Here is a 24730-nt window from a genome sequence, read left to right as displayed (position 1 = left end):
GGAGACTTACCCCATCCCAGTAAGAGTGGTCAAGAAATTCTCCCTCAAAGAAACGGTTTCTGAGATCTAACAAGTAGTTGCTAAATAGGCAAAAAGTATGTGGGGCAGTCAGAGATGAGAATGAGAATAGCCTCAATAGGCAGACCCAAGAAATAAAAATGTCATTAAGGTTGCAGCTCAGTGTAGTGAAAAAGCGGGGCAGTCAGAGGCCTTCAAAACCATGACTTTCTTTACACTGAAAGCCACTTAAAGCTAGAGGTTGCCATGATTATATTTGTATTTTTTTAAAAAGACTATTCTCCCTTGTGGAAAGATAATAAAAGGAAATTCACTGAGAAATAGACTGCTGGCATGTGAAAAAAAAAAAAAAATGAACACAAGAAATCGGGTTAGGAGGCTATTGACTGAACTTCATGAAAGGATGACCCTGAAGGAGGCAAGCTGTCGAGGACTGATGTTTAGAAAATATAATCCATGAAACTTGGTGGAGTACATAAACTGTAAACCAGCTCATTATGCTTCTGATTTCAAAATAGCGACTGTTTTAAATTGACTGATAAAATAAATGAGAGTCATTCGATTCCAAACACTGAGACCTCTGTGTGGGAGAATCCGAGGAGTCGGCGTGGTTATTTCCTTAAGTAAAGTTTCGTTGCATTTTCATAGTCTCTGTGGAAAAGTTCCCTGATGCAACAGACTGGAGGTGGCGTGTAATAATAATGAATATCCGAGGAAAGGCGCTCGTCCCCGGATCAACAAGGCTTAGGTCTTGGGAACTCTGGATTGCAAGAAGGAGGGCCTCGCTTGGTTCACCGCTATAGACTTGAGAGCCGGGAAAAGTCCGCAGAATTCAGCAGTCACGGCAGGTCAGGATAGCGCCGAAGCATCAAGGAACTATGGCCTCTACTGCAGGGTCTGACCCTGGGCCAGGAACCGGTAACCGGAAACTTCCCGGAAGCTCAGACTTAGCGCGTCTTGCTCGCTACGGCGGCCGAAAGGGCCCTGGAGTAACAGGCGCAGTCAGCCCGGAAGAAGGCGCACGCGCATTGCGGACTTCTGGGCTCCGGGGATGGCCCTATAACCCGCCAGGAGTGAGTGCAAGTTCTGTAGTTTCCTCTCCCGCCCCGCCGCTGCCAGATTTTCTAGAAGGGGTATCACCAAAGACGCTTTTCTATTGGTTTAGAGAAAGGAGGGCCCGCCATTCCGGGTTGTCGATTAGCTGCCTGCTCTCCCATCAGGTTGGAGGAGGCGGAGTTTGGGCGCTTTCCGATTGCATCATCTGTGGACCACGAGGCGCAAGCGCAGTGCTCCTCGGCGCCTGCTTGGAGACAGCTGTCCTTTCCTCCTGGCCGTCGATCTGGGATTTAGTTTTCTCTTGGTGGTTTGCGGATGTCCGAGGAGCAGGCCAGTAGCCCTTCAGCGAAAATGGGAGACGAGGAGAAGCCGGTGAGTGGGCTGAGTGGATCCCGGAGGCCGCGCTGGGGCTCTTGTACCCTTGTTGCCCAACGTGGGGAGAGAGAGGGGTGGAGGAACCCAGGGCGGGGGGCGATGGAACTCCGGGACAAGTCAGGGCCCCCTTTGGAGAGGAATCGCAGATTCATTAAGCAGGGCGGGGCCTTGCAGATCATCTCTGGGTCCATCTTTTTGTAGATGAGGACGCTGAGTGTCTTGCTCAGAGCCACACAACTAATTAGAAGCCGACAAGAGAACTAGAATCTAGAGCTTTGGACTTATAGACTAGCGTCTTTGGCTCACTTTAGTCAGGAAGAATGTTGCGGAGCCTCATTTAATTTTAAAACCACGTACGGGTAAAAGACCCAGTAAGGGAAAACCAAGTCACCGGTATCTGCCCAACTGTATAATAAACGGTGGAGACCACCCCTCTTGGCAAACTCTAGAGAAGTTACACAGTTGCCGGATGCTGGAGGCTTGCCTTATCACACTGACAAACGTACATCATTTCACGTCTGAACTTTTCCCTTTAGTGGCATACTATGCTTGGGAACATCTTCCCAATCCTGTTCTGTGGGCCAACTTTTGGGTTGAAAGTTCAGATCGCTTTTATGTAAATATATAGTATGTACACTTGCCCATCTTTGTTCTGTTTTCGTTGGAAATGAAGAACGGCTGCCCCGTCACGTTTCCAGTTGTTACAGGAAAGGGGAAGTGGACCTCAGGGTTCCAGAGAGACCCATTTTAGTGTTGTGGCTCTACTGTTCACTATGCTGTGCTTAGTCGCTCAGTCGTGTCTGGCTCTTTGCGACTCTAGGGACTGTAGCCCACCAGGCTCCTCTGTCCATGGAATTCTCCAGGCAAGAATACTGGAATGGGTTGCCTTGCCCTCTCTAGGGGATCTTCCCAACCCAGGGATTGAACCCAGGGCTCCCGCATTGCAGACGGTTTCTTTAAGGGAAACCCTGTTTATTAGCTGTATGCAAATAAAAAGTTACTTACTCTTTTTTAGCCACTAGCCTCTTTTGTCAAATGGAGAGGTGTTGTACAACACAGAAAAAACCTTGATGTTAGTTCTCTCCTTTATCATTACTGCTTTCATTTAGCAGTATCCATGTGACCAAAAACATTTAATCTGAAAAACAGAATTGTTTCCTCTCTTTCCGTTTTGAATTTTCATAGATAGACCTGCAATTAATTTTGTATCCATCTTTTTACCTGAATACTTGGCTAGTTACTAATAATATTAATGTTCACTATTATATTCTATTCTTATATATTACTTGTATATGTAGTGTATATTATGTATAATATATATCACATAATACTATCATGTTATAATTAATACAATATTAATCATATAGTGAAGGCATGCAGGTAGTCTTAGAATCCTGTCAGGACTTGACTAGAATGGACTTAACAGTGTATTCATTGTTCAACTGTCGGCTGTAGATGAACCTTAAAAGTTCAGTAAGTCCTGAATCCCAGAGTAGGAGACGTGTTAGCTTAAAAGGAAATTTGGAGTAATATTTTTACAATTTGTTTTGTGTTTTAAGTGATGCAAGTCATAAGCTTTGTGAAATTGAAAAGAACAATCAAAATGTCCACAAGTGATAAATGAATAAATAATGAAATGTTATTTGACAGTAAAAAAGGAGTGCAGTACTGATATACATAATGTAGATGATCTTGAAATCATATACTGGCTTAAAGAAGCCAGTCACAAATGACTTTATTGTATGATTCCATTTGTATGCAATGCCCAGAATAGGCACGGCTATAGAAACAGAAATACTAGTTGTTGCCAAGTGCTAGGGAGATGGGGGAGGAAGGAATAACTGCTAAAGTATACAGGATTTCCTTTACAGATAATGAAATTGATTATGGTGATAGTTGGGCAACTGTAAATACACTGAAAAGCCATTGAATTATGCATTTTTTTTTGTGGGTGCATTTTATGGTGTAGGAATATATCTTGAACTGTTTTTAAAAAGTTCAAAGATCAAAACATTTACAAAACTAAAGTGTTGTGCCCCCGCCCCCATCCCCAGTTCTGCCCTAACACTCCTTCACTGCTGAAGATCACTCCCTCCCTTAGAGTTGACCACTGTCAGCCTCTGGGTGGGTGTCTTTTCTTCCTACCACTTAAGGTTTTCTGAACCTAGAAAAATTATCTAACTTTTTCTAATTTAATCATGTATAAAATGGGAATAATGATAGCCATCTCACAGTGTTTCTGTGAGAATCCAGCGTGATTGTGGAGGAACTCTGTAGATGGTAAAACTTACGTGGTGCAATTTGCTCTAGGATGTTTCTCTCTGAGCAGTGACAGGGAGGTAAGCCATTTATTTCTGAGATGATACTCTTTGTAGTAGTGTAGTACTGTTAGTTGCTAGTCATGTCCGACTAGTCACATGGACTGTATAGCCCACCAGGTTCCTCTGTCCATGGGACTCTCCAGGCAAGAACACTGGAGTGGGTAGCCGTTCCCTGTAGTATTCCTTAATGTGGTTCGGGATTTCTCGACCTCAATGCTCTTGACACTACAGACTGGATAATTCTTTGTTGTGGGAAGCTGTCCTGTGCCTTGTTGGATGCTTAGCACTTTCCCTGGCCTCTGCCCAGTCTATGCCAATTGTACTCCCCAGTTGTGACAAGCAAAAAGGTTTCCAGACATTGCCAAACGTTCACTGAACAGGGCACTGCTTCTGGGTGAGAACCACTGGTTAAGACTAGTTCTTGCCATTGGTGTCTTCTTGCACAGGACTTCCTACTTTAAAACTTTCTGTGACTTCCTGGAATTGAACTGAATTCTAAGAAGTCCACATTCTTTATGGTAACTTTTAGCACTTCTGTCTGAGCCCTCTCCTGTCTCCACTGACAAGATTTCCTAAGAGGTTTAGTCATTATCACTGTCTCGTTTCCAGCAATAAAGAAATGTCCTTCATTGCCCTACATGTATATGTATGGCTGAGTCCCTCCGCTTGCTGTTCGCCTGAAACTGTCACAACATTGTTAATCACCTATACCCCAATACAAAATAAAAAGTTTTAAAATAATATACAAAATAAAGAAATGTCCTTCATTCTCAACATCCAGCCTGTTGAAACCTCCGTCCTGTAAAGTCTTTTAAAGCTCTAATGGTTGCTGTTGGCCTAGCGCATCTGACCTCACATCAGAGTGCTACAGCTGTTTTCTTTTCTCCTCTAGGAGTTTCTCACACCTGTATGCCTTAGTTTCTCTGGAAAGATTAAGTTTGTACATGATAGGGATTGAGTCTTATGTTTGCTTCTTCTGCAGGGGTTTTAAAACAAATACTGTGAGCACAGGGGCTCTGGATAGTATTTGTGGAATGGGTCAGTATATATTACATTAGTATTTTTTTTTTTCCTGAAAATACAAACTAAATAAATTGCATGCTTCTTGTGGCTATATAGTATATGTCCATTTAAACTTGAAGCAGGGAGTCATGAGAATAGGGAAAGTGAATGAAATTTGAGGACTTGGATATTACCAAGTAACTCTTCTGTGCTTTTTAAAGGCCTGTCTTAATTGTAAGTTGTTAACTTGTCTTTGGCAGTGGTGAAATTTCCTCCTCTTTCAAAATCAGACTTCCACTTTTTTAAAAAACGGATGCTACAATAACATCCTCAAAACTTTCCTAGGGGTAGCTTGGATGGATGTCAAATTAAATTAAAGAGCCTTCATGTCTTTTTTGCTTCTTTAGGTAGGTGCTGGTGAAGAGAAACAAAAGGAAGGAAGCAAGAAGAAGAATAAAGAAGGATCGGGGGATGGAGGTCGAGCAGAGGTAAATGTTTTCAGGGCTCTCTCATCAGAGATTGACCGGGCAGGGAACTATCTTAGACTTGTCCTGTGTGAGAGTCTTATGGTTTTCATGGGATTTTAGGATGGCACAAGATGGAAAAATCAGGGAGAAGAACCAGGAAAGTCTAAGAGGGAAAGAAAGACTAGCGGTTACTTGTTATTGAAAAAGAAAAACAGCTGAAGTATGATTGTAAGATAATCTGTGGGATTAGATGTGAAAACCAGAGAACAAACGTTGGTAAAAAGAGGACTGTGATAATTATTCAGTTTCCAGATTGGGTGCTAGCCCTCTGACCATTTCCTTTAATGAGACATTGAGGGACTTGGTGTTTGAGCTTATATTAAGTACAAGAGAAACCAAAAAAAAACCCCATTCCTTCACCCCATTCACACTGTTTCCACCTGGACCTGCCACTAGGGACTGGTTTTAAGCCAGGACAAATCTCCTGGAGGCCTCACAAGTGTAGCAAAAATGCTTTCAGTTCACCAGGCAGACACTGGAAGGAACTGGCATCTCAGGAGTCATCCCAGAATCCACCTAGTTCCTGGGTGCTGTAGGAGGCAGTGAGACTCATCTTCCTACTTTGTTTTTGAAGTTGAACTGCTATGAACTAGGCTTCACTTTTTGCTTTTGTCATTGCAACTGTTTTATTAGAGACTCTTTAGAAAATGACCAAAAGACAGAAGAAGAAAGGAATAGGCTCTTAAGAAGTACCCTATAGCACAGTAAACTGACTTAAGAGCTCTTTTTATAAACGTTGCATTGCTAAACTTAAAGCACTTCCACTTACTGAAACGTAAGTTTGTAGGTGATCAAGCACCACTAAGTGTTGCTTAGAGCCCTGCGTAACCATTTCTGTTACGTTCTGTCCATTGTATCCCACTGTAACTGTAGGGGGAATTGTTGACTGAATTTCAGAATTTGTAAGAAAATGCATAATGTTCCCTAATTTCTTTTTTATACTTTTAATACGAGTAGTACATGCTGTTCTGTTAAAGTTTGAGAATCAGCCTGGAAATAGGAAAGAAGGGATATAATTCGAGGACTTTTCTGATTCACGAATGTGTGTGTGATGTGACTGATGTGACTGATTATCTGATTATGGAGATTATGATTATCTGATTATGGAGAGTATCTGCTCCATGAGTGGTGAATAAGTTAAGTTTAACACTAAGTGCTTCTGATCAGGAAGTGCCAAATGGATGTGGAGATAAAGAGCAGTAAGATCCAGAGGGTTATATGGGTGGGTAGGACCGTACGGATGCTTCTGAGTAGGTGGGACCAGGTAATATAAGCAGCATTGTATTAATAGAATGATGGGCTCTGAGCTTTCAGTTAATTTATTGGTGCTTCCCTATCAAGGAGTATGGACCCCTGTGATGATTTAATAAAAAGCCCCCTAAGAGCCCCTGAATGACTAAAGAAAGGGAATGACTGTGGTAGGAGGGAGTTATAAAGAGATCAAGACTCTTCCATTAAAAAAAAAAAATTAAAGGCCCAAAAAAAATTGGATTGAAAGGAGAAGGAAATTTTGTAAGAGGGAAAAAAATAAAGCACTACTTCACTTAAGATAAATCTTTAAAAAAAAAAAAAGATAAATCTTTTTATTATTATTTCTTTTGCTTTTCTATATGAAAAGGAATACGAGTATTTACTGACTGTTTATTTGTTATCTTGCAGTTGAATCCTTGGCCCGAATATATTAACACACGTCTTGAGATGTACAATAAGCTAAAAGCAGAACACGATTCCATTCTGGCAGAAAAGGCAGAAAAAGATAGTAAGCCCATTAAAGTCACCCTGCCTGATGGTAAACAGGTGGATGCAGAATCCTGGAAAACTACACCATATCAAATTGCTTGTGGAATTAGGTATGAGCTATACCTGTCTTGACCATTTGTTGTTTGTAACTAAACTTTTTTTTTTATCTTTCCAAGTTTTATCCTCATAACAGTTATGTTCCTGTTCAGTGCTTTTATTGTTTAATTTACTTTATTTGGGTTTTTAAAAAAATCAAAACAGTTTAGAGCTTTGTGGTCAAGATTCAAAGTTAGTATCTTGAAGACTTTGGTCTTATTTTACAAAAGATGATATATTTCTTCTGCATGCATGCATGCTGAGTCACCTCAATAGTGTCCGATTCTGTGCAACCCTATGGACTGTAGCCCGCCAGGCTCCTCTGTCCATGAGATTCTCCAGGCAAGAATACTGGAGTGGATTGCATATCCTCATATATTTCTTCTACTTTGATCATAAAATGTCACATAAGCAAGTAGAGACTGCTTCATCTATTTTTACTAAAATTCTCAGTTTTAAAATTAAAAATGAAAGTACCTCATCTCAAATGGGAAAGTTAAAAAACTAACATGACACATGAAAAACTATTATTTTTGTAAATCTAATGTTAAAACTTTCGTTGGGCTGGGTTAAAGTTATTTCAGGTAAGTGAAAATTAGATGCATACTTTGTAATAAAGTAAATGCTTTCTTGATAGGGATGAATAGCTGGTAAATTTATCAAAAAATGATTAAGTTGGAAAGGCATAAATTGATACATATATTTTCTACCAGGTATTGGCAAACTATGGTCATAAAAAAAATGACTAATATGACTATAATGGCAAGGTTGGGGGTGGGTGGAGTGCTAATTAAACTTTTACATTATCTTAACACACTTGAGAAGCCTTCTGAGTGCAAAATCCTTCCAGATTTTTATGCAATTGTTTCATCCACACCTGGCATAAATTGATGCATATATTTTCTACCCGATATTGGCAAACTATGGTCATAAAAAAAATGACTAATACGACTATAATACCAAGGTTGGGGGTGGGTGGAGTGCTAATTAAACTTTTACATTATCTTAACACACTTGAGAAGCCATCTGAGTGCAAATCCTTCCAGATTTTTATGTAGTTGTTTCATCCACACCTGACTTGACAACTTTTTTTTTAAGTGACTTGCCTGTATCAAGCCTTCCCAAACATTCAACTTGGTTTTCACAGAATTGTAATTCCCTTGTTGTATTATTTACCTGTTTCTGTTTACTTATAATGGTTACATATTGAGCTGAAACCACTGAAATCATCATATGAATTGTCAAAAATGATTATCATCGCTATCATATTGTTGAACCTAAGAGATACAATAACAAGTGCACAAACAAATTTGGGAGCCATCACATGCAGCTGGTTTTTGGTAAGCCCCCCAGCTAGTGGGGGTAGGAGCAGTTCGGCCCATGAGCCATGTGTTCAGTATGCCCTGGCCTTCTTAGAAAGGGAATGGAATGTTGCTATTAATTCGACAAGTATTTCTACCTAAAGTACTTCTACCTTACTCCAAAGATGGTAAGAATATTAAGCAAGTTTCCATGTGAGGTCATATATAACTGGATATATGGATAGATGTTTAAGTATCAGTTCAGCCTTTCACTTGAGAGAGAATTTTACAGGTTGGTTGTTTAAGAGATTTCTCCATTTCTCCAGTCTCCAATGAGATTGTAGCTGTGTCAGTGTTAAAATCCAGGCTCCTGTCACTCCAGGAACTCATTCTCTACATACTACAACATTCTTCAGATTATGTTGTACTTTATCAAGTGGCCAATTGGAAAATAATTTTCCCTTTCTTTTTAATTAATGCTTCCATTGAGGCTAACTAGTCAGAAAATATTTTGGGGGAAACATCAAAATTCTAAGTTGAACCATGTAAGACACTGGTGAACCCTAGGCCTAGAATTAAGTCACTGATATGAAAGTGAGTGTTTTATGACACTTTTACAAAAGCCTGTAATAACTTCTTGTTCTGTGAAAATGTATAGCGTGAATAACAGGCTATTTAAAGGTTCAGGTGATTTGTAGTAAATATATGAAAGGAAAAAAGGGAGGGGGGTTGCTCCATTTGCTTCAGAATGTTCTTCTTTGAAGTTTTGTTCCAAATCTTACTTTGTAGATTATTTTACCCCTTCTTTGAAAAATTGAAATGATCCAGTATTATTCATGTATAATCTGTATTTTCAAAATTGTTAGCATCTCAGAGTACCTTTTGGATCCTAAGATGAAACTTATTTTCTTTCCAAAGAATACAGAGAATATTAATCACCTATTCATCAGTACTTTAATCTTTTGACAAGTGTTTTACACCAGTATGATAAAATATGCTTCCCTCTGACAACTCCATGTATCTTTTGTGAATGTAGAATTATTATTATTTTTTTTTTGATCCTTTTGATCTCAGGGGGAAAGGAAACATTGGGTATAATATAATGGGAAATTCAGTGGGAACACTGAAGATGGGGTAGGAATGGGTTTTCTGTTTGTTCTTCAGTTCTGATGCTTCAGCAGGGAAGGATATATAAGCAGATTGTAAACCCTTAAACAGAACAAGGAGTGAACCAGCCCCCACAGCAAGTTCAGCTAGTCCAAGCCTGCTGGTGGTAGACTTAAGACTCGCCGTGTGAGGGCTTCATGGTGTAGGGTGTTGCCTGCTTTTGTCAGGTTAGAGTGTTACAGACTGTTGCCTCTCCAGCTGCACGTTCGCGTCTGTAATCTGACTAACCACACTCAATCCTGCCTGAGCCACACAGCTGCCTGTACCTCTCCTAACACATCTCTGCTTGCATCCATGCCAGTTCTCACACTTGGAGTGCCACTTCCTCTCCTTTTCTTCCTGTCCAAATCTTCTGATCCTTCAGCCCCCGGGTACTTTATTTTTTTTTAATATTTGTTTATTTTTGGCTGCATTGGGTCTTTGTTCTGGCATGATGAATCTTCATTCCAGCATGTGGATCTTTCGGTATGGCCCATGGGCTCTTCATGGCGATGTGTGGGTTTCTCTCTATTTGTGGTATGCCGGCTCTAGAGCATGCAGGCTCAGTAGTTGTGGTGTGAAGGCTTAGTTGCCCAGAACATGTGGGATCTTCATTCCCCGACCAGGGATCAAATGTGCGTCCCTTGCTTTGGAAGGAAGGCGGATTCTTAACCACTAGACACATGTTTAAAGCCTGTCCAGGTGTCTCTGATCTGTGCTACTTTCACTTCCTCAGAGCTCCTGTGACTTCTGTACCTGGTGTGGTCTGACACCTCATCACTTGTACTTTGTACTATGTATTTAGGTGACGTTTTTATCCGTATTATAAAACGTTTTACTAGATAGCATTTCATTTCACATATGTTTGTTGTAAATAATATCATTTTAGGCATTTGCAGAATTCTGAGATTAGTGTCACCTCTCAAAGGAAAGATCTATTACAGATTTCAAGCAGAAGAAAAGCAGAGAAGTTATTTAGAACCGCCCTATCTCCCCCCACCCCTTTTTTTTCTTTAGAGTCTAAATAGCTTGGTTTTATGGAAAATTAATTTTGAAGAAATTAAAATGTTAGCTACTGGAAGTTGTTATTGTTTGTTATAGTTGCCATGTTTGCTTAAACAAGAAGCATTAGGTGTCAAATAATAGTGTTTGAAATTTTCAGAATTTTCTAGTTATATTCTTGGGGACTATCTTCAATTCTGTTGCTTTTTAATTTTATTTCAGAAAGTTAAATGTACATCACCATATAATACACAGTCAAACCTCAGAAACATTACAGGTTCAGTTCCAGACCATCGCAGGAAAGCAAGTCATGTGAATTTTTTGGTTTCACAGTACATATACAAGCTGTTTGCATTATACTCTAATCTATTAACTGTCCAATAGTTTGGTCTGAAAAAAGAGGACATGCCCTAGTTTAAAAACACTGTATTACTAAAAAAATGCCAACCATCATCTGAACCTACAGCAAATCTTAATACTAACATCAAAGATCACAGATCACCATAACAACAAGTATCATCATAATGAAAAAGTTTGAAATATTGTAAGAATTAAGCAAATGTGACACAGAGGCACAAAGTAAGCAAATGCAGTTCTGGAATGGTGCCGACAGGCTTGATGCAGGGTTACCACACACACACACACACACACACACACACACACACACACACACACACACACACACACACACACACACACACACACACACACAAATATATAGTTCTGGAAAGGGTGCCGACAGGCTTGATGCAGGGTTACCACACACACACACACACACACACACACACACACACACACACACACACACACACACACACACACACACACACACACATATAGTTCTGGAAATGGTGCCGACAGGCTTGATGCAGGGTTACCACACACACACACACACACACACACACACACACACACACACACACACAAATATATATAGTTCTGGAAATGGTGCCGACAGGCTTGATGCAGGGTTACCACACACACACACACACACACACACAAATATATATAGTTCTGGAAATGGTGCCGACAGGCTTGATGCAGGGTTACCACACACACACACACACACACACACACACAAATATATATATACGTGTGTGTGTGTGTATCTACAGGGTGTAGCAAAGACGAGATATGCCTGTATATAATGTTTTCTTATTTTGATTCTCACATCAACTGTTGTGCTACAGAAGATTCTTTTTTATAGAGCCTTATGTTTTTATACATGTGTGTATATATTTTAAGTCAAGGCCTGGCCGACAACACTGTCATTGCTAAGGTGAATAAAGCCGTCTGGGACCTAGACCGTCCTCTGGAGGAAGATTGCACCTTGGAGCTGCTCAAGTTTGAGGATGAGGAAGCTCAAGCAGTAAGTTTTTATTCAGATTCACAGTCTATTCCAGCTTATTATTTAAGCCAGCAGGTGGCTAAAGTTGGTTGATGTCTCATTGTCATATTTGAAGTCTTAATTTTTGTCTTTCATGTAGGAAACAGAATAAAAGTGTTTGTTTTATAAAATTAAGAAGTGCACTTAATTCAAATTTATTCTTACTCAGGATACTTCAGTGAGGGAAAAGTGCTCAGAATTTTATTAGAAATTGATTCAGCAAGCAAAAATTGTTCTCTACACTATTAGTCAACACTTAATCAAGGTGTATCTATTTATTAAATTTGAACATGATTTAAATTTCTGTTCCTTTTGGAAAATTGATTTTCATATCTTTCTTACCTTAAAATGCTGAAAGCACTATAAAAATCAGGCTGCATTTGACAGCAGAGTTTTTCCCTTATTTCTCCAGGGTGGAATACCATGTAAGAAGAAACATAATATTTTGTTTTAGTGACGGTGATTTGCTTACATGAATCAACGGTTTCCAAATGTACTCTGGAAGTTTTTAATGAGAATTTAAATTTACTTATTACTTTTTATTTTGATTTCAAGGTCCATGTGTTTGTTCTTGGTTTTAAATTGTATTGTAGGCTCTAGTTGTATGTTGTTTGGGGTCAATAAGAAAAAAGGGCTTCCATGGTAGCTCAGATGGTAAAAAAAAATCCACCTGCAATGTGGGAGACCTGGATTGGATCCCTGGTCAGCAACATCCCCTAGAGGGGAGGGAAAGGCAACCCACTCCAGTATTCCTGCCTGGATAATCCCCATGGACAGAGGAGCCTGGTGGGCTATAGTCCATGGGGTCGCAAAGAGTTGGACACAACTGAGCAACTAAACACAATAAGAAAAAAAGCAGGTATAACTCGTAAGTGATATTCCACAGCCAAGTAAAGGCCAGAGCATAGCCTGTGGGATTGACTCAAGAGACCCTAGACCATTGCAGTTAATATGACAGTCATGTTGTGGGTACCTGTTGTTTTCAGGGAACAAAATCCATCCAATTTAATTAATGATGCTAATTTGTATTTTAATTAGTTTGAACAGAGAATTTCTAAGATACAAATACAATTTAGTAATTAGAATCCTTTTAAATCCTTTTGGCTCTGAATATAATCACATTGCAATTGGTAGATTTATAAATTTAGATCTCCTTGTCTTGAGTTTATTCTATACTAAACTTTATGTATCTTTCAAAACAAACAATTAATTTACAACTTGTACTTCCAGACTCAAACCACCTTATTTTTCTTTGAATTTTCAGGTGTATTGGCACTCAAGTGCTCACATAATGGGTGAAGCCATGGAAAGAGTCTATGGTGGATGTTTGTGCTATGGACCACCAATAGAAAATGGATTCTATTATGACATGTACCTTGAAGAAGGGTAAGTTGTGTAACTGGATAAAGAAAATAAAATCTGAATTACTATGGGTTCATACTTTATTTTTAAAGATTTGTCAATAAAGGAGAAATGATATAAAGCTTATTGCTTCATAGTTAGCCAGTATTCCTGCTAAGAAACTTTGAAGTGTTGTAGTAACTCATGAAGTAGTAAAGACTTTCTTGAGAGCTCTGTTCTAGATCAATGAAGGTGATTTAGATCATAGACCTAAACCTTATGTCGGGAAATGAAATGAAGGTTGAACCTCTCCTTTCCTAGTGGGACATGTGGGAATTGTCTTTATGAAGAACTCGAAGTCACTGAAAATATAAAAATAGTTTATTAAAAAAATGTCTAGTTTAAAATTCTTAATATATGATACAAGGGTCTAAAATTCTTAATATATGATGCCAGGGTCTAAAATTCTTAATATAATGCAGAGGTCTGATCTTCTATATTAAAACCTTTTGTTTTAATGTTCCCCCAAGCTGTGGTGTGAGTAGAATGGGATAGAAAGAGATTGATTCTATTTTATTCTTCAGGGGTGTGTCCAGCAATGATTTCTCTTCTTTGGAGACTTTATGTAAGAAAATCATTAAAGAAAAGCAAGCTTTTGAAAGATTAGAAGTTAAGAAGGAAACTTTACTGGAAATGTTTAAGGTAAATTGAACTGTAACATGGCCTCCACTTCTGTTTCACTCATTAACGTTACTTAAAGTACATTGGGCTTAGCTTACTAAGTCGATGCCTATCCTGTTCTTTAGAAAAATTTAACAAATGTTTTTAAAACATGTATGACATTTATAGTCATACAATTAGACATACTTCAAATTGTATTTTAGCTACAGTATTTAGAAATAAAAATTAAAGAGTGGTTATTTTTTTAAATAATTTTTTCTATTTTCAGTACAACAAGTTCAAATGTAGGATTTTGAATGAAAAAGTGAATACTCCAACTACCACAGTCTACAGGTGAGAATATCAAGTGTCGTTAAATACTACTATTGTATATGTCATTTTAAGTCTTTGTTAAAATTCCTTTTTTTTTTAATCTTCAGGTGTGGCCCCTTGATAGATCTCTGCCGGGGTCCTCATGTCAGACACACTGGCAAAATCAAGACTTTGAAAATACACAAAGTAAGCAGTGTAACTTTGGAGGCTCTATATAGACATACTTGTCTACTAAAGATGTATGTTTATTTAAACTTGCATTCATTTCTGTTTTCAGCCATGTTTCTCTTGCATATGTAAGGGTGGATTTTTTTCCTGTGCTGTCTGCTGACTGTGGGCACTGTGTGTCTCTAGCCTTTTTTTTTTTTTAACTGAAATTCTCTCAAGCAGTGACTGAGAGACTCACCACCCATCACCAGAGCACATGGTGGTGGAGATTTGGGGAACTTACAAAATCACACAGTCAAGCTTTGAGACCAACTCACTGTAGGGTGCATGCTTTTGACTTTTTTGTATGTCTAAGGTGGTCTTGTATCCAACTTGTATCCAAGTTGGTCTTTTTTTAACCAAACTAATCATGATAATAAGATTTTGTTGTTGTTGGTTCGTTAGTTGATTTTCCATTTTTGCAGAATCTTCTTGTGAAAGAAAGGTGCCGCAAAAGTCAGTTTTGTTTGTGGAGTTGTGATGTCAGTGAGTATTGAGAACTGGGCAATTTTGAGAGGATTAAGCAACTAGCTTCGTGCTGTGGAATGAGTACAACCACCCTAGACAGACCTCAGCAACTGGGAGATGCTTATATATTACCTGTTCGCTTTTTGTGCCATTTTTCTTGAAATAAGGGCTAAATACGAATTTGACTCATAATGTAACTGTGAGAAATAACATGTAACTCTTAAATGAGATATTAAGAGTTTGAACATTATCTCATGGTTATTCCTTTTTTTCAGAATTCCTCCACCTACTGGGAAGGCAAGTCAGATATGGAGACTCTACAGAGAATTTACGGCATTTCATTTCCAGATCCTAAGATGCTGAAAGAATGGGAGAAGTTCCAAGAGGAGGCTAAAAACCGAGATCATAGGAAAATTGGAAGGGTATGTTTAAAAAGAATAATATGTGTAGACCAGATTTTCATTTGAAATATAATTGTATCAGGTAATGGGAATTTAATTCTGAAGAGGTGCTGTAGCTTTCAAGGACTTACTGTATTATCCTGGAAAAGCTGTAAATTACTTATTCATTGTCCACATTATCTTTCTAGAATGTGTTCAGTACTGTGCAGAAATTCATTTTAACTACTCTTTTTATTGAGAACACATGTTGATGGCCTACATTTTTCTGTAAAAGAAGTACAGTAGCATTTCGTAGAGCTGGGAGATGCTTTTGAAATTCCCTGCTCTCGCTGACTTACTTGAAAGACATGGAAACTTAAGTCCCAGGAACGTTTATCTGCCTGTTGCCCAACATGACACAGAGCATCACCAGTGGATTCTGTCCTTTACTTTATTCCTCTACCCCTAGATGTTTACTAAACTGGAAGTTAAGTTTGGTAAAAAATATTCATTTCTAAAAGTGTGTTCACTCTGTGCCAGGCATGATCCATATATATACGTATAAACTTCCTTTTGCTTTTGTATACCCAGGACCAAGAACTCTACTTCTTCCATGAACTCAGCCCTGGGAGTTGTTTTTTCCTGCCCAAGGGAGCCTACATTTATAACACACTTATTGAATTCATCAGGGTAAGCCATATTCATTCTTTTCTTCTGTAGATTTAAGACATAAGTTGATTTTTATTAGATAAGGTCTGCCAGAGGGAAAGATAACCTTGTGTTTGAGAAGAAACATTTTAAAGAATAAATGAAAATGGATGTATTAGGTGTCATAAAATGTATAAAAAATTCTTTCCTCCTAATATGTGGTCTTGTCCATATAGTTGGGTATATATGCATGAGACAAGCTGGTGAGCTTGAAATGGGGCCCGTAACCCCTTATGCAGGAGATCTGTGGCTTTCTGACCATTCATTTGTATTTTCTTTGAAAAACAAGCTAATCTTTACATTACTTTTTTCTTTGTAAACTGTGACAACCGTACGTTTATAGAGAATAACACCACCAGTATCTCTGTACTCGTCTCCTAATTAAAACATATCCAAATGGGGCTATATTTGCTTCAGATTTTTTATTGAGGTAGAGTAATACATGGGCTTCCCTGGTGGCTCAGTGGTAAAGAATCCTCCTGCCAATGCAGAAGACATGGGTTTGATCCCTGGGTCAGGAGGATCTGGAGAAGGAAAGGGCAACCTACTCCAGTATTCTTGCCTAGGAAGCCCCATGGACAGAGCAGCCTGGCGGGCTGTAGTCCTTGGGGTTAAAGAGTCACACACTACTTAGCAACTAAACAACCGAGTAATACATACATGCTAAGAGGGGAGAAACTCTCTTTTGAGACTCCTTTCTGATCTACTTCCTTCCTTTCCTAGAAGAAACTGTGTATTATTTTAAAGTTAGCATGGATGGATCCTTTTTGTCCATGTTATTTTTACATCTACCATATAAATATGTATCTAAATTAGGTGTTTGTATGCTTCAAAGTTACATGCATGAAGTCTTGCTGTGTATTAGTCTGCCCTGTGATTTTCATTTCAGATAAGTACACATCCAGTTTATTTTCACCTGTTCAGTATTAATCCACTGTATAACTTCCACAGTGTGCCCATTTCCTTACTGGGCACACTGACGTCATTTCCCTTTCTCCCGTGTGACCAGTTGTGCTGGAGTACCCTCCTCTTATACATGTGCAGGGGCCTCCTCTTTGGTGAATACCTCCCGGCGGAGCTTGGAGATTTTAAGATGTGCATCTTGAACTTTACTAGATAGTATAAAGTGGCTCGTGAAATTGTTCCTTGCACCTGATGTGTAAGCATGTATTCCCTACACATGCACTGTGTCTGTTTCCTAACAGAGTGAATACAGGAAACGAGGATTCCAGGAGGTGGTCACCCCGAACATCTATAACAGCCGGCTCTGGGTGACCTCGGGCCACTGGCAGCACTACAGCGAGAACATGTTCTCCTTTGAAGTGGAAAAGGAGCTGTTTGCCCTGAAACCCATGAACTGCCCGGGACACTGGTATTCAGCAGTTTTGAGTTTCTCTCAGGTTTTCTAGCCATCAGTCCTAGATTGTTTTTCCTCCTTTGAAAGTATTAATTTAAAAAAAAAAAATGATGCAATCAGAAGAGTATTTAAATACATCATCAGTGCAGTGGTGTAACGTCTTCTGTCCTCAGATCTGTAGACATTCAAGAGTGGCACTGGGGCAGCATCAGTGAACAGGCAGAACACAGAACAGGGGAGACTTTTATTTTTTTATTTTTTTAAGATACATATATCAGAACCTCCTGCTGATGAATTGACATCCTTGGAAAATCCTCCTTGCCTTGAGGCAGCTCACTCTGTATCCTTGGAAGCTGGGTGAGGAGTAGCGTAAGGCAGACCAGGGAGAGCTGGGGCTGGCTGCAGGTGGCCAAGTCATAGCTCCTAGCACCGGTCCCAGCAGCCAGGCCTCGAGGACAGAGGGCATGAGACAGAGGAGTCTCCACGTGGGCCCTGACTTGTAAGTCAGGGAGCCAAGTTCAAGTTCATTCTTAGTCTTCCCAGGTTCTTCAAAGTTTCTGAAGCACCTTCAGACTAACCGGGAACTAAAGCACTTGGGGGAGCAGTAAGAAAGTACAGGAGGCACTGGTGGTAAAGCTCCTGCCTGCCAATGCAGGTAGACGTAAGAGACGCGGGTTCAGTCCCCAGATTGGGAAGATCTCCTGGAGAAGGAAATGGCAACCCACTCCAGTATTCTTGCCTGTCCCACGGACAGAAGAGCCTGGCAGGCTACGTCCATAAGGTAGCAAAGAGTTGGACACGACTAAAGTGACTTGCATAGCACAACAGAAAGTACAGACTTTTGTTTCCACTGTTTATGTAGCTAAGATTTTCTTTACAATATGAGCCTTAAAGGCCATCCTCAAAGAGCACAAGGATAGGACTTCAGGATTAATGGAAATATATTTTTTTTCTGGCTTGGTTATGGATGGTTGTATTATAATTTATTTGCTCCTTTATTCATGCAAGTGCTTAGAGAAGCCCAGACTTCTGATGCATGAACAGCTAGATCCAGTATTTGACAGCCTTTCTTAGCAGTATCAGAGAAGCAGTTGTGTTCTTGTGAAATTAAATGTCAGTGGAATTTACTTTGCTCTCTTCTTTAGCCTCATGTTTGATCATCGGCCAAGATCCTGGCGAGAGTTGCCTCTGCGAGTTGCTGATTTTGGGGTGCTTCATAGGAATGAGCTGTCAGGAGCACTCACAGGACTCACTCGGGTCCGAAGGTTCCAGCAAGATGATGCCCATATATTCTGTGCCATCGAGCAGGTATGAGACTCGGGTGAGACACCTTGAAAGACATGTCAAGAAAATCGAGGAAAATTAAATTACCACTGTGCCCCCCTCCCTTTTTCTTTTTTTGTAAAGATTGAGGATGAAATAAAAGGTTGTTTGGATTTTCTGCGTACAGTATATAGCATATTTGGATTTTCTTTTAAACTGAACCTGTCTACTCGCCCAGAAAAATTCCTTGGAGATATTGAAGTATGGAATCAAGCTGAGAAAGTAAGTGGTGGTTTTCAGCATGCTTCAGTATTACTTGAGTGAAATTGGCTTGCACCATAACGTGAGAAAGCCAAGCTTCTTTAAATAGATAAAAGCGAAAGAAAATTGGAAATGGTTTCTAGGCTTGTGTAAGCCAGTTTTTTCCTCTGTGATTTTGTATTTTAGACATGGTTGAGTGTTTTTTTAGTCATCAAGCTGTAACCTTTAAAGGGGTTTGTGTTATGAGTATGTCTAGGTGGAAAAAATTGTAAAGCAAAGAATAGTAACCCATGAAAGTAGTTATAATATTTTTAGTCTCAAATTAGGATGGAAGAAGTTGCATTTGAACAAAAATTTAAATCATTTTGTTTTATCCTTAGCAACTTGAGAACAGTCTGAATGAGTTTGGTGAAAAGTGGGAATTAAATCCCGGAGATGGAGCTTTCTATGGTCCAAAGGTCAGTACCAAAGTCTAATTAAGAGTAGTATGTCTTTTCTGTTTGGGTGAAGAAGAGATTACTTTAAAGTTTTTAAAAATTCACCCCTAATAGAACCCAATCTTTGCCTCTTAGATTGACATCCAGATTAAAGACGCTATTGGGCGGTACCACCAGTGTGCAACAGTACAGCTGGATTTTCAGTTGCCCATTAGATTTAATCTTACTTTTGTAAGGTGAGTTTCTAAGTGTCTGCTCTGAATATTCTTCCGTAAGGATATAAAGGAACATATATACAAAATAAAGGAAGACAATTTTTTTTTTCTTCTAGCCATGATGGTGATGATAAGAAAAGGCCAGTCATTATCCATAGAGCCATCTTGGGGTCAGTGGAAAGAATGATTGCTATCCTCACTGAAAACTATGGGGGCAAATGGTAATGTTTGTCATTTTCTTGTGTCTTTGTCTAGACTGTGTAAATTAACTGTCAGAAATGTCTGCTGTCCAATTTAGTTCTGTGGTGGAAAGGGAGAATGATTCTAGTTGGTAATTTCTAATTAATGACAAGTGTTTACTAAAAAGTAAGGAATTACAGTCTAAACCCAAACTTTTTAGCTATAAGAATGTTTTTAATTATTTTTAGCAGTTGATTGGTTTGAATGTTATATAATTGCTTTCTAATTAGGAATTATTAATCAGTAAGAAGCTTATTGTTTTGATTGCTTTCTAAGTAACTTTGGAAACTTATAAAACTTTGTTTTTTGTTTGAGTAAACAAAAGTAGGCCTTCAGCAATACCTTGTTCAGTGTTGCTGATGATAATAAATAAGTATTTTGGACCCTTTAGAAGCCAAGTTTTTTTTTTTTTTGGATTGAAAGTACAGAGTCCAAACCAATTAATATTTTTGTATCTTATTTCTAGAAACGTTTGTTTCTGCCAGCAAGATAATAAGCACATGACTTCGATTTTATTTTCTCAGCACCTTTGTCTGGGCCCCCATTTTGGGAAGGCAGTTCAAAACAGGAAATGGTTATGAAACACCCATTTTGTACAGCCTGCATTATTACTGCATTGCAGTCACTTCAGTTTTATTTGTAATTTGATTAGTTCAGATATTTTAGGGGTCAGGGATGTCATACATATAAAATGAAATAAGCTAATTTCTTTACAGTTATATTTCACAAAATCAAAACAAATATGGGCGGTATTCTCTGCACAATCTCGAGAATAGGGGCATGTTCTACCAAACCTGTAGTAGGTGGGGAACAGCCCACCTCAGCGCATGTTCTACCAAACCTGTAGTAGGTGGGGAACAGCCCACAACTGGGGTAGAATTTGGTGCTCACCAAATTCAGCCTAATTTGGTGCTTGAAAGTGAAAATGAAAGTTGCTCAGTCATGTCTGACTCTTTGCGACCCCATGGACTATACAGTCCATGGAAATCTCCAGGCCAGAATACTGGAGTGCATAGCCTTTCCCTTCTCCACGATCTCCCAACCCAGGGATCAAATCTCCCACATTGCAGGTGGATTCTTTACCAGCTGAGCCATGAGGGAAGCAATTTGAGGCTTACTCCAGCCTAACAGTAGCAATTACTCCCCTAATTATAGCAAAATAACTTGAACATAGAGGCGGGACCAGGAGCAGCACTGGCTTGAGTCTGCAGCGGGTGGGGATTGGGTGCCTGAAATCCCTGAAAGGAGAACTACAGGTGGGCTCACCTTTTTATAAGCAGTGAAAACACACTCACTTTTACCAAGTGCCATCACCAGTTACCAGCAGTTTCAATTTGTTGAGTCCTGCAAAATGGATCTTGAATAAACTGAGGCACAGTCTCTGTCCCTACATGAAGAATAAGTAATGCAATAACACTTCAGTAAAATAACCTTTGGGATAAAATAACTTGAATCATTAGGTGCTTTCCTTATCAGCGTGTTAAGCCCTCCAGCAGCAGGTGCCGTGGTGTTTGCTGTTAGCTGCTGTGTTGAATTATGGGACGTGGTCCCAGCTCTCTATCTGCTTTGCTCTCTCTCTGCTTAGCAAGACAAGTCTTAGTTACAGATTTTCCCTTTTTTCTGCTTCTGAATCGTCCTTCAGTCCTTATTGGACATGGAGAAAAAGCCAGGTTGTTGGAAGTGGCCCTTGCATGTTTTAGGAAAAGGTACTGAATAGTAGACTAAGAAATGTGCTATCCTTGTTGAAGAAAGTTCCCAAATTCACATTAAATATTTTTTGATTTCTTCTGAAGGCCCTTCTGGCTGTCCCCTCGTCAGGTAATGGTAGTTCCAGTGGGACCAACGTGTGATGAATATGCCCAAAAGGTAATCCTTAAGTATGACTTTCTTTGAATTTAATAGCTGTTGTTCAGCTTTTCAGATCTCATAAATTATATCTGTGCTTTGTAAGTCAAGCTGCTTGTGATATAGAGAAGTGTTTACATTTTCAGTCTTTGGTAAGCCTAAGTAGATCATATTACCACTTTAATATTTTTTTATGTGGTTCTGTGGTGAGTAGACTTAATTTGTAAAGTTTTATACACACTTGTATGTTTTAGTTTTTAATGTTAGCAAATAGTGTGACATGTAAATTCAAATGCATAATGTAGTGTAAACTGCTATTTGACCCAGGGTAGTTCTGCTTTGTTTCTAATGCACATTTCTTTCATTTGAAGCTTTTTTTCAAGTTGATGGTATGACAGAGCAATCTTTGCCCTCCCTACCAAAAAGCCACCTTACTAACAAATGTACGAATAACCATTCATACTTCACACCTTAAAGAGTAGAACAGTCTATTCTGTTATACAGCAACAATTCCATGCTAAGGAATCTCAAATTATGAAAAGTTAAGTTATTAATAAAAAGCATTGTTTCATAATTGCAAGCTGAAAGTAATAAATTGGCTAGACAAAAATCTAAATATCAATGAATAACATTTTAACATCAAAACCACCATGTTGGACTTCCCTGGCAGTCCAGTGGTTAAGACCCCACGCTTCCATTGAAGGGAGCACGGGTTCAGTCCCTGATTAGGGCACTAAGATCACAGACCGCACTGTGCAGCCGAAAAAAAAAAAAACCCAGCCTGCATTCGGATCAGAATAAATTGCACTCAGGTCTCTCAACTGCCTTTTAATAAAGGAACATTAAAAAAAAACCCACTGATAGGCAGACTATTCAAGATACACTGTATTCCTGTTACCTCACACAGTAGTTTTAGTTAGAAATTATAAGAATCAGTTATGCTTTCCATGGTTAATGGATTTTACTTTATTGTATATGCATTATGAAAGCTCACACAGTAGAAAAAAGGTCAGTTTTAGTTAACTCACTTTTCAGCTGTAACACTGACTTTCTCCATGTGGGGATGGAGTGGCATTTCAAATTATATAGGAGGTGGATTTTTGATTATACTGAGTTGTGGGGGGAGGGCACTGCTATTAATAACTAATGACTAGAGACCACAGGTGTTAAACAGCCTGCAATTACCAGGCTTCTTACCCAGTAGCAGAGTAACTAACATGTGCACAGGGCTCATGTTAAGGAAAAAAGTACTAATGCTTCATACTTTAAAATAGGTTACAGTTGAGAGTGTAGTCTTATCCTGGCACTGTAATAAACTGAGTAAGAACCTTTTTGACATTTGCATACTTATAAAATCCCAGAAGGTTCATTGGTTAATGATCAGTAATGATCATTAACAATCATTAATGATCACTAAACCTATTAGTGAAGTAAAAATGGCCCATTCAGATCATTCTGTCTTATTGAGTGGTAATTGGTTGTCAGATAGATGGAAAATTTAACCTAGTTTATTTAATTCACTAGTTTATCTCTCAAACAATATATTGTTTTGTAGTTCCACATCACGATAATATATGCTTCAGTATATTTACTAGCATTCCTTTTTTGTTTGCGTAATTGTCCAAATTGTTAATAAAATTATTTAAGATCAAAATATAATTCTCCTTGAGATCTGAAGAATTCTCTCTGTTTAAATAGGTACGGCAACAATTCCACGATGCTAAATTCATGGTGGACATTGATCTGGATCCAGGCTGTACATTAAACAAGAAGATCAGAAATGCACAGTTAGCACAATATAACTTCATCCTAGGTAAGAAAGGAGACTTACCAAAGATAGCCTGCCAAACCTTAGGAAAACTTGAAACTCGGAGATGTAGGCTTAAGGGAATTGTCATCATGAGTAGTTCTTTCCAGTCCTGATCTCAAACTGTATGTTTGTTCTGTTGATACAACAAAGGAACATTTTGGTTTGAAAACTTGAAAGATTCAAGTAATCTTGAAAGGTTTGTCTAAAAATCTTCTCCCCTTCACCTCCTACTTTTTGTCTGGTGAATTTTTATTAAGTTGGCTGGATTAAGTGACTTGGTAATAAGCACAGCAAGCAGTTCTAGTCATTGTAGAATGGTGGGTTGGGTTTTGTTTTTTCATGAGTAGATTTGGTCACTTGTACATTTTAGTGAATCAGAAGCTACAGAGTAGATTTCTGTTCGAATATTCAGTAGGAATCTTTTCACCTAACAAAAGCTTTGTGGGTTTTGGTTTAGTTGTTGGTGAAAAAGAGAAAACCAGCGGTACTGTCAATATCCGCACCAGAGACAATAAGGTGCACGGAGAACGTACGACCTCTGAAACCATCGAGCGGCTCCAGCAGCTCAAGCATTCCCGCAGCAAACAGGCAGAAGAAGAGTTTTAAGGAAGAACTTTGCCCAGCTTGGCTCAGTAGAAAAGGGTGAGCAGGTTTGCCTACCGTGAACTTTGTATGATGGAAAATATCAGCTTATACTGACCTTGGAATAATTTGGCGGAGCCTTCGGAGATTACTGCAGATCAATATTTTTTAATTTAGCCTTTAGACTATTTAGACTTTAGACGTATTTGAAGAAGGTAATTAAAAGTGACCCAGTAACATGATTTTATTCATTAAATTTCTGAACACTGAAATTAAAGCATGAGGAATGTGCTAATGTAATGTGGAAGAATGTTTTTGTAAATGTAATACAGCTAAAATGTAAGTTTTTTCAGATTTGGTCAATGGAAAAGATCAGAATTGGATTATGATATAAAAAATAAAAACTTCTGTTCACGTAAGTTTCAACTGCTCTGTCCTTCATGTCCATATACACCTACCCGGAACAAATCACTTGATCCAATATTTATCTTTCATGTTTTGTAACACAGATGATGTAAGTTGGATGGAGAGGTCAAGCCCTTAGTGTGTGCTGTTCTCAAACTGCGGTATGAAACAGGGGCCTGCTGCTCAGTCATAGGATGACATCTTGTAGGAATGTCACTTGTAGCTGTTTTGGAGACACAAACCTTTT

The 24730-nt window shown here is 38.9% G+C and overlaps 1 protein-coding gene across 2 annotated transcripts; it reads left to right on the top strand.

The window, feature by feature from the left end:
• The first annotated feature begins 1198 nt into the window (after positions 1–1198).
• TARS1 (threonyl-tRNA synthetase 1) lies at positions 1199–24497 on the top strand. Of its 2 annotated transcripts, XM_043887549.1 has the most exons (20): positions 1268–1446; positions 5180–5260; positions 6959–7149; positions 9852–9944; positions 11830–11953; positions 13236–13357; positions 13897–14014; positions 14262–14326; positions 14413–14491; positions 15256–15402; positions 15952–16050; positions 17274–17440; positions 18571–18733; positions 18833–18970; positions 19330–19407; positions 19522–19622; positions 19718–19822; positions 21635–21707; positions 23385–23499; positions 23954–24497. In XM_043887549.1, the coding sequence occupies exons 1-20, from the start codon at positions 1390–1392 to the stop codon at positions 24100–24102; spliced, it is 2265 nt and encodes a 754-aa protein (XP_043743484.1). In that variant the 5' UTR covers positions 1268–1389; the 3' UTR covers positions 24103–24497. The 2 variants fall into 2 exon arrangements, with proteins under 2 accessions (XP_043743483.1, XP_043743484.1); XM_043887548.1 differs by lacking the exon at positions 9852–9944 and having other exon boundaries at positions 1199–1446.
• Positions 24498–24730: the final 233 nt, after the last annotated feature.

Source organism: Cervus elaphus, chromosome 25 (genome assembly GCF_910594005.1).
Source record: "Cervus elaphus chromosome 25, mCerEla1.1, whole genome shotgun sequence".
Taxonomy (NCBI): Eukaryota; Metazoa; Chordata; class Mammalia; order Artiodactyla; family Cervidae; genus Cervus; species Cervus elaphus.
This window is presented reverse-complemented; position numbering and strand designations above follow the sequence as displayed.